Below are 15,276 nucleotides of genomic sequence, written 5' to 3' on the forward strand. Positions count from 1 at the left end.
ACTCCATTTCCCAGGCTTTGAGAGTCATTTCCCCCGTCATGGTTGCCAAGAATGAAATCACAGATGGGCATGGTAACTCATGCCTGTAATCCAGCCCTCAGAAGGATGAGGCACGAGGATCACCGAGAGTTCAAGGCCAGTCTGGGCTACACATTGAGATCCATTCCAGCCTGGGATACAGTGTGAGACTGTATCTCAACAACAAAGAAAACAACAACAAAAACCGAGCAAGCTACATCACAAATGCCTTTCAGGCTTCTGGTTCTTGGAGAATGGGGTCAACAGGTGCCTGAGCTGAAGGCATGGAAATCCATCACTTGGCCAGGCCAGCCTTTGGACATGGCCTGTTCATAGGATCATTAACTCTTCCTGACCTACAGAATTGGTCAAGAGGAGAAAATACTCCCACAGCTGCTCTCCTGGTCAAAGGTCATGCTCAAACTCTTGGGTACAAACTGTAAGCAGGAATGAGGGGCTCAGAGTGCATTCTGGGATAATATTCTAGCTTTGGGGTGTGGGGGTGTGGACTAGAAGGCAGCCAGGAAGGGAGCGTGAGAGACTGGAGGTTGCTGTAGTTAGGGGTGGGGGGAGGTGGGGAGACAAAGGCAGCTTGTGGAGAACTGTGAAGCACCAAAGGGAAGAGGTGGGAAAACGGGGACTGCCCCCCCCAGTCTAGAGAGGTCACCTTCCGCTGTGACAAGAAGACACTTTCCTGGGGGTGGGGGTGGGGATAGGTCTTCCTTAAAGGGGAACATTTGGAACTACGATGACAAAGATATTCTCAACTATCCCAGTGTCCTATTGTGCCACGACGCATTTTCTGGACTTGTCCTTTGGGAAACTGGGAGTTTCTCTTGGGAAATGGTGATGTCATATAGGCCTTAGGTGCCCCGAGTGCCACTTTTTGCACTGGGTGGAGAAGTTTTTTATCCAATCCCAGGCACATCTGCAGTCCTCCCTCCCCCTAGCTTCTAGAAGAGGATTAGCTGGGGTCAAATAAGAACGGAGAGGGCCAGATCATTTCCTCACAGGGCGTTGGCCTAGCCTCTGCACGCTTGGCCAAAGACCATGCCCATCCTGAGTCCTGGGCCCCGGGGAACTGGGTGAGGAGGCGGTTCCACTTCCTTCTTCTTTTTCTGTGTCAAAAGGATCTTTGATGCCACACGTCTCTCAGCCCTCTCCCTGAGTGGAGGGAGAGAAAGTGAACTGCAGGCAGGCAGACAGCACAGCTCTTTTGCCCCTACCTTCACCGATGGAAACGCCCTTCATGTCCCGAGGTACGGGGAGGAGTTTGGCCCAAAAGCAAGACCCAAGTACACAGTTCAGGTTGATTTGTGCAGGACTTAATGGGCAGCCCGCCTCTGATTGGCCCGAAGTTCTCATGAGCATCCAATGGGAGGAACGGCTGTGATCGGGCTCTGTGGTATAGGATAAGAAGCCCTGAGGGTCCGGGCCCAGCCGTTCCTGCACGCCGTTGCTGCTGCTTCCAACTCTGTCCCCAGAGGCAGTTCCCGCGCGATCAGACTGCCAGGTTTGCCAGCGGCCACTCCTACAGCCTCCGTCATGGGCCTGGAGCTCTACCTGGACCTGATGTCCCAGCCCTGCCGTGCTGTCTACATCTTCGCCAAGAAGAACAACATTCCCTTCCAGCTGCGTACCATAGAGCTGCTCAAAGGTGGGCCGGGTTAGAGGGCTAGGTAGTCTGCAGCCTTGTGTACAGTGCACCTCAGCAGCCCGTGAACGGTCAGGCCAGGTGTGCAAACCAGAGGAAACGCCATTCGCTCCCCGAAGGAAGCGGTTGTATCAGTTATCAGCTGTGGATGTTTTATGTATGTGTGTATGTATGTATGTATGTATGTATGTATGCGTGTGTGTACGGGTACCCCAGAAGGCCAGAAGAGGTCCTTTGGAGCTGGAGTTCTAGGTGACTGTGAGCCACCTGACGTGTATGCTGGGATCCGAATGCAGGTCCTCTGAAAGAGCAGCAAGCACTCTTAACCAGTTAGCCTTCTCTCTAGTCCCCTCAACTGTGAATTTTTAAAGAACCTTTGCCTGCTGAATAACAACCTTACAAATGCCAGGTGCAAAGTCGCAGTAGAAGCTCTTGGGAGGAGGCGGGGGTGGGGGGTGGGGTGAGGAGTGGTGGTGGGTGGTGGTGGTGTGGGGGAAGAGCCAGGGCATGAAAATACCTCCTCCTGGCATTGGAGAAAAAAAGTTGAACTAACTCATTTTCTAAGTGGAGGATCTCCATCTTGCATTTCTGCATTCTGGGACAGAAAAGAGTTGTTTTACTTGAGTGTGTGATCTTCCACTTACGATTCTTGTGTGTCTCCTTTAGTGTGTGTGTGTGTGTGTGTGTAGTGTGTTTAGTGTGTGTGTGTAGTGTGTTTGTGTAGTGTGTTTGTGTAGTGTGTGTGTGGTGTTGTGTGTAGTGTTGTGTGTAGTGTGTGTAGAGTGTGTGTGTGTGTGTGTGTTTGTGTGTGTGTATAGTGTGTGTTTTACTGGGGACCAAACTAACATATCTATCATACATGCTCCCATTGAACTATTATACTCTCAGCCCTCTTTCTACTTATCATTTTGAGACAGAGTTGCTGACATGTCCAGGCATAGCACTCACTCTTAGCCAGGCCGATTCACATCCCACCTCCCCTTCTAGAAGTTTGCTTTATGGGGGTTTCCAGTCAGCTAGAGGGCTGTGTGAAGGGACAGTGGGAGAGGCCAGCACTCAGTCTCACTGAAGCTGGAATGTTGCTCTGGTTAGCCTGAAAAACAAAACAAACAAACCCAAAAGGGAAAACCAGCCTCTGAAGCAGAACTCAGTGGAGGCAGGGCTACTGCTGGACACAGTCACAAGGGGACAGGCAGAGAATCTCGAACTTCCTGTTCAGCTGAGTCCTCCCGCTTTCCACTTGGGCCACAGGACAGGGGCTGCTCATGGGCAGTTTGTGGAAGAAGTGGACAAAAGTGATACAATCCATTCAGTGGAAGGAGAGAGAGGCCCACAGATGGATCTAGAACCTGGCTTCACCAAATGCTCCCTGACTCTACTCACATTGACTGGGCAACCTCGCTTGTTATCATCAGATCTGGCTTAGGCACGGTGGTTGGGAGAGAGGCAGTGAGTTTGGTCTGGGAACCACAAGTGAGGAGGGAGCTCTGAGGGCTTGGCACAGAAGAGGAAGAAGTGAGCTTCTAGAGGCCAGATGGCTGAATGGGGCACTTGGTCCTGGCAAGTTTTGAGCTGAGAACTGAGATTAGAAAGGGCTGGAGCTCTAGGGATGTGCACGGGTCACCTAGTCTGGTCAGAAGAACCCGCCGAGTTGTTGCCTAGGATAGGAAGATGGATCGGAGCCCAGGAATAAGACTAGGTGTCTGCATAAGGATGACGGTAAGCCATAACTGCACAGAATCACCTCCTTCCCAGACTCAAGTGTACACCCAGGCTTCACAGAGGTGAAGGCAAATGGATTTGTAGGATCAATATTTGTGATAGAATCAATATCTGTGATCCACTGGCCATCATGGTAACTTGCTCTTTCCTGAGGCTTCTTGTGGGAAACTGGTGCCTGAATGTCGGGAAGGCTGTAGGCAGACCTCGAAGAGCCTCGGAGTCCTCTTCCCTGACCTCTCTGGTCTCTCTGCAGGCCAGCACTACACGGATGACTTTGCGCAGGTGAACCCCTTGAGGAAGGTTCCAGCTTTGAAGGATGGGGACTTCATCCTGGCAGAGAGGTAATGGGCTCCTGGCCTGCAGCCAAGCTGTGTGAGGCAGGCCACCTGTCTGGGCCCACGGCCAACAACATGGACTGTGGCTTCTGTGTCAGCCCCAAGGGGTAGATGGTCAGATCAAACTTAAACAGGTACCTGGGCTTGAGATGGGGCTTTTGAAGACATGGTATGCCTCCCTCCCTCCCTCTGCATTTTATGCATGAGGAAAGTGAGCCTGGGATATAGGTAGGCTGCTTCCTAGCCCCTCTCTGTTAGCCCAGCCCTCAGGAGGAAGGACAGTGCCAGAGAGAGTGGCTGTGCCAGGCCCTGCAAATACCACATCTACCACATATCCTGGGGGCGCGTGGGGCGGGGGCGGCGCTGCTTCCCTTGAAGCCAAAGGATCACCCATTGAACTTAGTTCTCTTCTGCTGAGCACCCAGGAGCACCAGGTCACTGTCCATCCTTGGAGCTTGAACAGAACATCATCTGGGCCTGCAGGGAACTCATATTTTGGAGGGAGGAGTGACAGGAACATGGCAGGTGGAGAGGGCACTGGAGAGGAGGCAGGTTGGGGGTGTGATTTCAGGTAAGAGGTTAGGAGGGAAGCCTGCTTCCGAGGTGGTAAGCAAGCAGGAACTTCCAGTACTGATGTGCCAGGGATGTGGGAAGTGAGTTCTTGCTGGAGGGACCAAGGTGAAGGCCGTGTCATTGGACCATGCAGTTGTACAGGCCGAAGGGCTGTGGCCAGCACTGCCGGGGTGGAGGAAGCAAGCACAGCCGTGGAGGGAGGTGGTGAATAGGGAAAGGCTTTGACCTTTCCTGTAGACAGGAAGGGCCTCAGGAGAATCTGAGCCGTGGCGAGCTCCCATCCCCCTTGTGTTTGAAAGGGTCCCCAGGCTGGATCAGAAGGCATGTGGAGATTCAGGTACAACACACTCTGGCCCTAGACATAGGTGACTTAAGCAATGACCAGGGCGTGTTCTCCTCCTCTCTGCATTCCTCCAGTGTGGCCATCTTGCTGTATCTGAGTAGGAAGTACAAGGCCCCTGACCACTGGTATCCTCAGGACCTTCAGGCTCGAGCTCGAGTGGATGAGTACCTGTCGTGGCAGCATACAACCCTTCGAGATGGTTGCACCAGGGCCATGTGGCAAAAGGTGAGCCACAGGGACAAAGGGCAGGGGTACCTCTCGGGATGCATCGGAGATGGTGCTCCCGGTTAAACATGAAAGCTCTTGGCCCGGTGGTATGCCTCAGTGGGTGTAAAGGCAGTTGTCAACAAGCCTGACATCCTGAGTTCAATCCCTGTGATCCACAGAGTAGAAGGAGAGGACCAGTTTCTGCAAGTTGACTTCTGACCTCCACAAGCATGCTGTGGTGAGGGAGGCACGCACATGCGTGTGTGAGAGCGTGTGTGCACTCACTCGAAACAAACAAACAGATAAATAAATAAATATACATTTTAAATGAAATGTTCTGTTTAAACTTTTAAACGTGGGGATCTTAGAATTCCAGCATGGGATGTCAAGAGTTTCATGCTAGTGGCCCTCCTGAGTACTGGCTTTAGCCCAGTAATTCCCTCAACAGTGTATCAACTACCCTGTCTCTGTTGAGAGGTCCCTCTTGAAGTGAAAGGGGATTTAGGGACAGGAAGATAGCTGCTACACCGGGGAGGGCTTTGTGTTGAGGTCTTGGTCCTGAGAGCCAGGAGTGACTTTATGCAGGAAAAGGGCAAGGAGAGGTCCTAGGAGCTGAGATGGATGGATAAGAGGGCAACAACAGATGAGCGTTGGGCAGAGCCAAATCTTTCTGCTGGTCCACCAGATGATGTTCCCTGTGTACCTGGGACAGCCGGTCCCCCCAGAGATGTTGGCATCCACTTTGGCTGAACTGGACAGATGCCTGCAGATGCTGGAGGACAAGTTCTTGCGGGACCAGGCCTTCCTTACAGGATCCCACATCTCTGTGGCTGACTTGATGGCCATCACAGAGCTGATGCATGTGAGTGCTGTGGAGTAGGGTGACCTGCTGAATGATGGTGGGTCCTGGGAGGGAGCCCTTGCTCATGCCGACTCTCTGGCTGTGGGGCCCTGGATAAGTCACTTCTCCCTCTGAGCCTTAGTCGTCTTCATCTAGAAAGTGAATTTTAAAATGTTTTATTAGCATATATTTACTGCGCATAACAATGGGTTTCATGACGACACTTTCATACATGTACATAATATATTTGGATCATATTTACCCCTCAGCCATCTCTGTCCTCCTCCTGCTGATCTGTCTCTCACTAGCTTCCATTTTACCATCATGTTGGTGTATGTGTGTGTGTGTGTGTGTGTGTGTGTGTGTGTGTGTGTGTGTGAGTTTCAAGGTGGCTTACAGGTGGATGGGTGAGGATTTGTTTACAAAGCATGGGCACCTTACCAGTGGCCACTGAAGAAAATGTCTCCCTCTCCCAACAACCATTATCCTCAGAGAGGGGTGAGACCCCAAGTGTCCATCATCGCTCCATAACAGGATGCTAATGGGCCCCATATGCAAATGCTATGCTATTCCATTCCTGGAAGTCAGTGTTCTATGTGACTCCTTCCCCTAGTATTGGGAGGGGTGACATGAAATGCCTGATTTATGACTGAGCTTTTGACCATCACTGATTCTTAGCATCCAGTAAATCCTTAGAAATTCTTTTTTTTTTTTTTTAAAGATTTATTTATTTATTATGTATACAGTATTCTGCCTGCATGTGTCCCTGCAGGCCAGAAGAGGGCACCAGATTTCATTACAAGTGGTTGTGAGCCACCATGTGGTTGCTGGGAATTGAACTCAGGACCTCTGGAAGAGCAGTTGGTGCTCTTAACCACTGAGCCATCTCTCCAGCCCCTAGAAATTCTTTCTTGGAGGCATTGAGAGGGGCCTCGCACGTGGTGGTGGTGGTGGTGGTGGTGGTGGTGGTGGTGGTGGTGGTGGAGGAGGGACGATGTAGTGGGGGAACACCGAAACCGGCCATGCTGCCTTGTAGATGGTGGAACTTAGCCCCTCTCCTTGGCTTCTGCTCCCTACAGCCTGTCAGTGCTGGCTGCAAAATCTTTGAGAGCCGACCCAAACTGGCGGCATGGCGTCAGCGTGTGGAAGCTGCGGTGGGGGAGAACCTCTTCCAGGAGGCCCATGCGGTTGTCTTGAAGGCCAAGGATATGCCTCCATTGAAGGACCCCACCTTGAAGGAGAAACTGAAGCTCTCGGTGCAGTGTCTGTTTCACTGAGGGAGTAGCCCGAACCGTGGCACCGTCAAGGGAAACACTGGGTTATGCAATTGAAGAGATGAGACAGAATGTCTCTTTGGCTGCCACCGGGACATGAAGTCTCTGGTCCACCGTTTCCTTTAGACAGTGATGTGTTCCTTCTGTGTCCCCAGCTCGCTTTGTGCTGTGACATTAGCTTTTACCTGACCTCTGGAGAGAGCTACAGGCAAACACTGGGGAACTGCTTACCAGCCCATGCTCCTCTTTTGAAACTTTACAAACCATTGAACGTGTAACCTTGCCCCACCCTCCAAGCCATACCTTTCTGACTGCATTCATTTTAGTCCCTCTCCTGCTCTCACATGGACACACGCACGCTGCCCCCCCATCCCCGCCCCCCCCCCTCGCCCTCCCTGTGCCCCTGTGTTCTTTGCCTAGTGTCCTTCCTGTATTTTTTGACATTTGGCACCGTGTGACCCCTCTGGGCTCCCCATTCCCTGTCCTTCCCTTCCTCAGTTTTAGCAGGCAGCATCTGTGACCCCTGGGTTGAGCACATGTCACAGATGGAGAGTGTCTAGGGAAAGGCCTTTGTCCTCTGGGTCTTTCTCTTCCCTCTGGGGTGATGCTGCCTGCCATAGACGGGGTGCAGGCCTGGCTCATGATGTTCCTTGCAGGGGTGGAAGTTTCTGGCAATGTTCTTTTCCAAATGCTTCCAAGCAGTGTTGTTTGCTCCAAGTCTTCTAACCCTGACTGCTGTCTTCTGCATGTCTCTAGCTCCAAATTGTCAAGCTACGTAATCTTGTGCCGTAGGGCCTCTGGCATGTGCATTACCTAATAAATAAATTGCTAACAGAACGACAAGAGTGATGGTTGAGTCTCTCCACCCATTTGTTTCTGTTTCCTTTATTTTTTATTTATTTATTTATTTTAAAGAACACCTATTTCTTTTTCTTTTTTTTTTTTTAAGATTTATTTATTTATTATGTATACAGTGTTCTGTTTGCACGTATCCCTGCAGGCCAGAAGAGGGAGCCAGATCTCATTACAGATAGTTGTGAGCCACCATATGTGTGCTGGGAATTGAACTCAGGACCTCTGGAAGAACAGCCAGTGTTCTTAACCTCTGAGCCATCTCTCCAGCCCCTCTGTTTCCTTTAGTATGCACACTTAGATCGCCTTTTTTGTTTTTTGGGTTTTGGTTTTTTTCAAGACAGGGTTTCTCTGCATAGCCCTGGCTGCCCTAGAACTCCCTCTATAGGCCAGGCTGGCCTCGAACTCACAGAGATCCGCCTGCCTCTGCCTCCTAGGTGCTGGGATTAAAGGCGTATGGCATCACCGCCCCCGCTCAGATTGCCTTGTTTTAAATGGCTTTGCTACCCTCTGGTGGACAATGGTTCATCACAGAAGAGGCTACAAATTCATAGGGACCAGGGAGAGATGCCCTTGCCCTAGGGTCCTGCCCAGGCACACCTCATCCTGTTGTGCCCAGGTCTCAAGACCCCCAAGCAAGACCACCACAGAGCCAATATCCAATGCAAACACACAGAGATTTTTGTTGTTTTGTCTTTTTTTTTTTTCCAGAGCTGAGGACCGACCCAGGGCCTTGCGCTTGCTAGGCAAGCACTCTACCACTGAGCTAAATCCCCAACCCCGAGATTTTTAATTACAAAACAAGCAAGCTTGGTCCACCATCCACCATCCGACACAGCGGAGACCGGTCCCGAGCACTCACTTTAAGGGGTTTATATAGGAAAAGTTTACATGCAGCTTGGGGTTTGACGAGGGGGTTAAGGGTGAGGCAGTTCTTTGAAGTTACTGGCTGAACTATAAGCATGAGGTTACTGATGGCTAACAGGATTCATGGTATCTACAGAGACATAAATTTGTTACTCCCTATGTCCTGCTTTTGTTGAACCCAGGATATATATACGTTCAGATTTATTGTTCCAGTCCTACTCTCCTCCGAGGTCAGTTGAGCCCATTACTCCCCATATTTTGTTTTGTCAAGTCCAGGATACATAGATTTATTGTCTCAGCTAGTCACTTCTAAAACTGCTGGTCAGCAAATACCTTTGGAAGAGAGGAGAGGGAAGCGTCTCTCAAGATGGCTACTGATTTTTCCCTTTCAATACCTGGTTTCAAGATTGTTCAAAAGAAGTGTGGTTCCCATATTGAATTTGAAATTATCATCATCACTCAAGTAACTTTAAGCCAGCCAGCCTGGCAGTGTGAAGTGCCCTATAGAAACGTATGCGTCGAGGGTGTTTAGCTGGGACGCGGAGGTTGAAACAGCGCCCCCTGCTGACTAGGAGGGCCAGAGGCCCTGAAGCTAGGACTTCGGTAATTTGGAGCCAGCGCGCATGATTGCAGAAGAGGAGTAGCCCTGGTAGCCAATCCAGGAGCGCCGTCGCTGCCTGGCCAATGAGAAGCTTAGCTGTGGCCCTCCCCCCCCCAAACCCCGCCCCGCGCCCCCTTGCTGGAACCCCCGCGGCTCTCCGTGCAGTTGCTGTTTTGCGATCCCTCTCGCCGCCCAACATGCCATTCATTGAGTTGGAAACGAACTTGCCCGCTAGCCGCGTACCTGCCGGGCTAGAGAAGCGGCTGTGTGCGGCCACCGCCACCATCCTGGACAAACCTGAAGACGTGAGCTAGGGTCGGGGAGCCCTGGGTGCGCGGAAGTTGTGGGCTGGGGGGGGTGGGGGGTGGGTCAGACCTCCCCATGACCCTTACTATTATCCCCAGAGGCCCCACCCGCCTGCTAACTTCTGACCTTCCGTGTCCCATCCGCCCTCCCCAGGTCCCTTCCTGGTCACCCTTTCCAGCGTGACCCTGGTGTGACTGACTTCCAAGGTTCCTAGCCAGTGCCCCAAACCCTAATCCCTCAGACCCCCACGTTAAGACTTTGGCGCGCCCGCTCCCGGAGGCCAGCCTGGCCTGCCCAAGATTCAGGATTTAACTTTTGTGTTTCCTGCAGCGCGTGAGTGTTACGTTAAAGCCTGGCATGACCTTATTGATGAACGGATCCACAGAGCCCTGCGTCCAGCTTCTGGTCTCTTCCATCGGTGTGGTGGGCACTGCAGAGCAGAACCGCAACCATAGTTCCGGCTTCTTCGAGTTCCTGACCAAGGAGCTGGCTCTGGACCAGGACAGGTATGTAAGGCTAGTCAGGGAACTTATTTGGGACTGCTGTGCCTCCAGAGCAGTGATCCTGACTCCGGGTCCGTTGTATGAGGTTGGGAGTAAAATACATTATTTGCTGATTTTAGAAAGCACCCCGGGACCTAGTGCAAGGAGATGCATCTGCTCAGTTAGGCACTGGAACCGTGGGTCTGTGATCAGAATGGTGGCAAGATTTTGATTCTTTTGAAGATCTCCAGCCATCCCTGTAAGCCCCGAGTAAGGATGGCTTGGAAAACCCCCAGTGTTTCTGTGTGTGTGTGTGTGTGTGTGTGTGTGTGTGTGTGTGTGTGTACTGAGAATGTGCTTAGCTCAGAACCACTTCGATGATGGCCTCTGCTCTGCCTCTGAACCAGAGTGTCTGGTTTTCAGGGAGAACTTTTCCGGAGGGAATCTGGTTATGTCCTGAGGCAAAGATCTTTGGACTAGATAAGTCTCTGGGAGAGTCATGGGGTAGCCGAAAGACCATTGGCCCAGATAGCTAACTAAACACCTTGATTTGAGGGTTACCACAGCTGAAAGATCCCAGGTAAACCTGGACACAAACTATTTCCAATATGTAACCTTCTCTTCCATAAAAGTAGTGGGTCAGGCTAAATGACCTCCCTCCCTCACAAGAAGGTGCCCCCCCCCCAAAAAAAAACCCTTACACTCTGAGGCAGGGTTAGAGTCTCATATTTCTGGGCCTACTCCATGCCTGTGAGGACCTAAGAGGATAATTTTGAAAGAACCTTCCAGAATGGAATCCTTTTTTGGCTCAGGAAAGTTGGTAATGGCTGTTTGTGGTGGCTGCTCAAATTCCGTCCTGAAGTCTAGGAGACACACTACTTTTTGACAGTACCATTCTCATGCTCAGCATGGGTCAGGATCTCTACACCCATCATCCCATTTGATCCTTGCAAGAGCTTTCCAGGGTCTTCATGTACAGATCTGGTATCTTCTTGAAGTAGATAAACTGTATTAGACCAACTTTACAGATGGGAACCTAGGCTTCAGCCCTGCGCACGGCACCCCTCCACCCCCCTGGTGCCAGACTGTCACTAGGCACTTCTTTTTATCTCTGTGATTGATGAATCATTTATTCCACAGATTTGAATCAGGGTTGACCTTTGCCTGGCTTTGAGCTGGGCTTTGATTAAAAACTAAATGGCCTGAGCACTGGGCATGCCCACAGGAGCCTGCAGTTAGAAATAGGAGGACTGTATCCAGCCTGACATATGCAAGTGTGCACAGAATACTTAATGTATGCGTACCACTGTGTTATGTCTGTCCTGGGCCTATGCATAGCCATCATCTTGCACCTGACTGTGTTGGTGCAAGGATCATTAATTGGGGTGGACAGACTGGTAAAATACCCTGCGGGCTGATATGGGCTGGCCTGACATCTTACCTGGGCATGTCTAAGGGACCTTGGCAGATGAGGAGTTTGCCAAGGAGCTGACATCTCTTTTTTTTTTGCTCCCTAAAGGATAATTATCCGCTTCTTCCCATTGGAGCCCTGGCAGATTGGAAAGAAAGGGACTGTCATGACGTTTCTGTGATTGAAACAAAGAATCCAGGGCATCTGCTGAGCCTGTCCAGAGCCCTTCTAGAGAGACCTCCGGACAGAGTTGTGGCCCGGTAGTTACCACTGCCAAATACTTCTTGTGCATATATGGCTTCGCTGTAGTTTCACTGCATACTTTTTCCCCCTTCCCGAACCTCATGAATAAATATGAAATTAAATAAATGAAGAGGACATAATCCCAACATAACTTCTTTGCTTCTGTATTCGGCTCTTTGGCATCCTGGACACTCAGGAGAATGTGATTTGTTCATGAGGGCAAAGGATGGGGTGTTTCCTGTTCATGGGGCTGCTGTTTGAATTTTGCTGAAATCGGGGGTGGAGGGTTTGGCCTGGAAGGCCTGCTTTCTACACCCATGTGCAGACCATTGGGGACATGAGAACATCTGGTTTGGCCTGATGTAAAGAGGATCTTCACCTTGGTCTGGGCTATCACTGTTGACTGCTGAGCTGGGCCTGGAGAATAAGGCTGGCTGCAATCCAGGGACCATCCCTGGGATTTCACTGTGTACCCCGACTCTTGTTGATATCTCACTGGAGCTGTGCACTTTGCAGAAGCCATGCCCAATGGGGGAAATGTCATATCTGCTAGCATGCCAAGTATGGAGATGTTATTCCTTCCACTAGAAACAGAACAGCTGCTGTTTCCACTCCCCTTCTATGTGGCTTTGTATTTCAGACTCTACAGGTGGGATGAGGAGGCCAAAGGATGTCTCCATCTCTTCCCTTCCCTGTGGTCTATGCAGAGCTTACAGCTTGTAACCCACAGACACCCCTGCATAGTTAGATGGTTGGTCATCCTCATCTTTAGACACGAATAAAACATCACATTAAGTTTTTTATTCTGTAAGCTAATAAAGTTAGTTTCCAGTGGTATTTGCCTAGGCCTCCTGTAGGTAAGCGGCCCTGTTAGGGCCTCTCATTCAGAGCTCTACCTTGGAGACTCTACCTTGGAGACCTTTTGATCTCCCTTGTATGTTAGCATATTTCCCAGGCTGGGGTGAGGAAGCTACTGACGTGTAGTGCAAGGTGAGAGCAGCTGGCTGAGTGATCTTGAATATGGTGCTCGCTATAGGTTTTGTAGAAGTATTGACTATAGATATGGGGGATGATGGGAGACAAAATCAGCCTCCAGGTGTGGCTGATGGTGACAGTATTCTTTACTGAGACCATACAATACCTCCAGAACAGAGTCCAAGTCACAGAGCATATTCTAACAACTATGTGAATGAGATGCTGTGCTCAGGCTGCATTGACCAGATGTGAGGTGTGAGCCTCCTTAAGAGGAATGAGATTCTAGGTACTCCCAGAGTGTAGGTAGCAGTGCCCTTAGACACCCCAGTAGGGTGAGGGGTTCAGTGGCCTTGCCATTAGCTCTCTATCCTAGGGGAGATGGTGGGAATGGACCCAAGTTACTCTTGTTCTTGGAAGCCGCCTCTGAGCTTCTGCCCCCTGAAATTCATGAGGTTTTGTTTCTTTTGTGACACCCTGAGATCCGATGATGGGATGGCCCAGTGCATTGATGTGTGACCGTTGGCAAGTCACCTGATCTTTCAACCTCATTCCTCCTCTTCATCATAAAGAGAGTGAAAATGCCTCCCTAAAAGGCTGGAGAATGACCAGGGTGCCTTCTCTTCCTACTGCATTTCCCCCAGTATTGACATCCTATCATCTCTAAGCCACAGGAGCAAGGAAGGCCCCTGACCACTAATATCCCCAGACCTATAGTCCTAAGCCTTTTGGATGTCTGCAGAGTTGCTGTACCAGGCCTGCATGGCACAGGGTGAGCCATGGTGATGGTGGGCACAGGCACACCTCCCAGGGAATACTGCTTTCTGTTTAAAAAAAAAAAAAAAAAAAAAAAAAATCTAGGGCTTTAGAACACTAGGTCCTGAAAAACCAGAGACTGTCAAATCTAACCACCTTGTGTCACAGAACCAAAACCCAAGATACAGAGCCTTGGCAGAGTCTCCCAGTGTGCCTTGACCCCTGACCTCCCAGGAGTTATTCCTGTCCCTTGTTGTTGTTGTTGTTGTTTTAACATACTCCAGGCTTCCTGGAAATACTTTCGAGGGAGTGAGAAAAAAAAATAGAAATCACATTTGGCTATAGACATTATTCCTCAAACAGTTATTAGGTGAAAAAAAAATTCACATTAGGAATAAGCAAAGAGACATTTCAATAATGTATGGAAGTGGAAGAATTTACAGAGAACAGACTGCCAATGCAGAGTGCGTTAGTTGTGTCTTGTAGGAGTATTGTCCCCTTGTTTGGCTACTGTAGCTCCTCATTGGCCAGTCATCAGCAAAATGGCTTAAGACTTTGGGTAAAATGGCCCAGAGAACCTAGTTCCACCCGTTCCTTGGCAAACAGCGGGCTCTGAAAGCTGGCAGGGCGAGCTTTCTCTGTGCCACTTCAGGGATCGGTACTCATTTTCCAGAATGTAAAGTTGTCTGACTTTGAGCTGGAGGTAACTTATTCAAAACCCCGTGGCATGGCTACTGTGGTAGAATTGGGGTCATGCCCCTTAAGGGGTATGTGATATGAACCTTTATCTAATCAGGACTTAGGAACTGTGACCTGTTCTCAGAGGCACATGAAAGATGGAGGAGAGCCAGCCCAGATGCAGCAGGTGGAAGAGTTCTTGACGCTGCCAACGTGTTGTAGCATCATGGATAGCAGGTCTTCCTGAAGCCAGCCAGTGCACCTGTGGGTGGGTGTCTGTCTGCTCAGGTGGAGACAGAGCTTCAGCAGTTGGCAGCTAAGCCAGGCACAGAGAGTGTGTGACTCTGAGAATGAGATGGTTAACTTTCTTCTTTCCCTTCTTTTGTGTATGGGTGTTTGTAGCTAGTTTTCCTACCTGGCCCACAGTCAGGACAAATCTCTACCACCCGCCAGTCCCACAGCCGCTCAGACCCAACCAAGTAAACACACAGACTTATATTGGTTACAAACTGTATGGCCATGGCAGGCTTCTTGCTAACTGTTCTTATATCTTAAATTAATCCATTTCTATAAATCTATACCTTGCCACGTGGCTTGTGGCTTACCGGCATCTTCATGTGCTGCTTGTCATGGCGGCTGGCAGTGTCTCCTCCCACCTTACTGTTCTCTCAATTCTTAGTTAGTCCCGCCTATACTTCCTGCCTGGCCACTGGCAATCAGTGTTTTATTTATTGACCAATCAGAGCATTTGACATACAGACCATCCCATAGCAGGTGTTTTATGCCACGTATGTCTACGTACCATTTGCTTGCCTGGTACCCTCAGAGGTCAGAAGGTGTTGGATTGTGGGGGAAGGGCCTATGGAGCCAGGTGCTAGTAAAGCTGGCCCCGAGGGAAAGTGTAGAGGGTGGAACTCAAGTTGTTTACAAAAAAATATGATTGGAGCTTCAGGTCAAGGAAGATGATGTCAGTACATGATTCCTTCATAGACAACACTGTAAATACTGTAGACTAGGTGTGTGATTGGGTAACCTTTAAGCTGATCGTCCCAATGGGGCATTTGTGCGCCCCCCCCCAGTCTTGTTTTCTTTATGCTTTGAAAGGAGCTTGTTTTTAAATAAATGAGTCCTTGCCTGACTT

General features: G+C 50.1%; 2 protein-coding genes across 3 annotated transcripts; both read left to right on the top strand.

The window, feature by feature from the left end:
• The first annotated feature begins 1,142 nt into the window (after window positions 1-1,142).
• LOC131926629 (glutathione S-transferase theta-3) lies at window positions 1,143-7,347 on the top strand. Of its 2 annotated transcripts, XM_059282173.1 has the most exons (5): window positions 1,158-1,675; window positions 3,648-3,735; window positions 4,720-4,870; window positions 5,538-5,714; window positions 6,773-7,347. In XM_059282173.1, exons 1-5 carry the CDS (start codon window positions 1,564-1,566, stop codon window positions 6,968-6,970), a joined length of 726 nt encoding a protein of 241 aa, XP_059138156.1. In that variant the 5' UTR covers window positions 1,158-1,563; the 3' UTR covers window positions 6,971-7,347. The 2 variants fall into 2 exon arrangements, with proteins under 2 accessions (XP_059138157.1, XP_059138156.1); XM_059282174.1 differs by lacking the exons at window positions 4,720-4,870; window positions 5,538-5,714 and having other exon boundaries at window positions 1,143-1,675.
• A 2,063-nt stretch (window positions 7,348-9,410) lies between these two features.
• On the top strand, window positions 9,411-11,880 carry LOC131926538 (D-dopachrome decarboxylase). The gene is made up of 3 exons (XM_059282045.1): window positions 9,411-9,592; window positions 9,924-10,099; window positions 11,595-11,880. The coding sequence occupies exons 1-3, from the start codon at window positions 9,485-9,487 to the stop codon at window positions 11,665-11,667; spliced, it is 357 nt and encodes a 118-aa protein (XP_059138028.1). The 5' UTR covers window positions 9,411-9,484; the 3' UTR covers window positions 11,668-11,880.
• Window positions 11,881-15,276: the final 3,396 nt, after the last annotated feature.

Source organism: Peromyscus eremicus, chromosome 16_21 (genome assembly GCF_949786415.1).
Source record: "Peromyscus eremicus chromosome 16_21, PerEre_H2_v1, whole genome shotgun sequence".
NCBI classification, from domain to species: Eukaryota; Metazoa; Chordata; class Mammalia; order Rodentia; family Cricetidae; genus Peromyscus; species Peromyscus eremicus.

Bases quoted from the DNA above. Each gene is read 5' to 3' on its own strand.
- LOC131926538 (XM_059282045.1), top strand. From the start codon at position 9,485: ATGCCATTCATTGAGTTGGAAACGAACTTGCCCGCTAGCCGCGTACCT. The intron at 9,593-9,923 runs GTGAGCTAGGGT...TGTTTCCTGCAG, and splicing joins TCCTGGACAAACCTGAAGAC to CGCGTGAGTGTTACGTTAAA. The intron at 10,100-11,594 runs GTATGTAAGGCT...TGCTCCCTAAAG, and splicing joins CTGGCTCTGGACCAGGACAG to GATAATTATCCGCTTCTTCC.
- LOC131926629 (XM_059282173.1), top strand. From the start codon at position 1,564: ATGGGCCTGGAGCTCTACCTGGACCTGATGTCCCAGCCCTGCCGTGCT. The intron at 1,676-3,647 runs GTGGGCCGGGTT...GTCTCTCTGCAG, and splicing joins TACCATAGAGCTGCTCAAAG to GCCAGCACTACACGGATGAC. The intron at 5,715-6,772 runs GTGAGTGCTGTG...TGCTCCCTACAG, and splicing joins CCATCACAGAGCTGATGCAT to CCTGTCAGTGCTGGCTGCAA.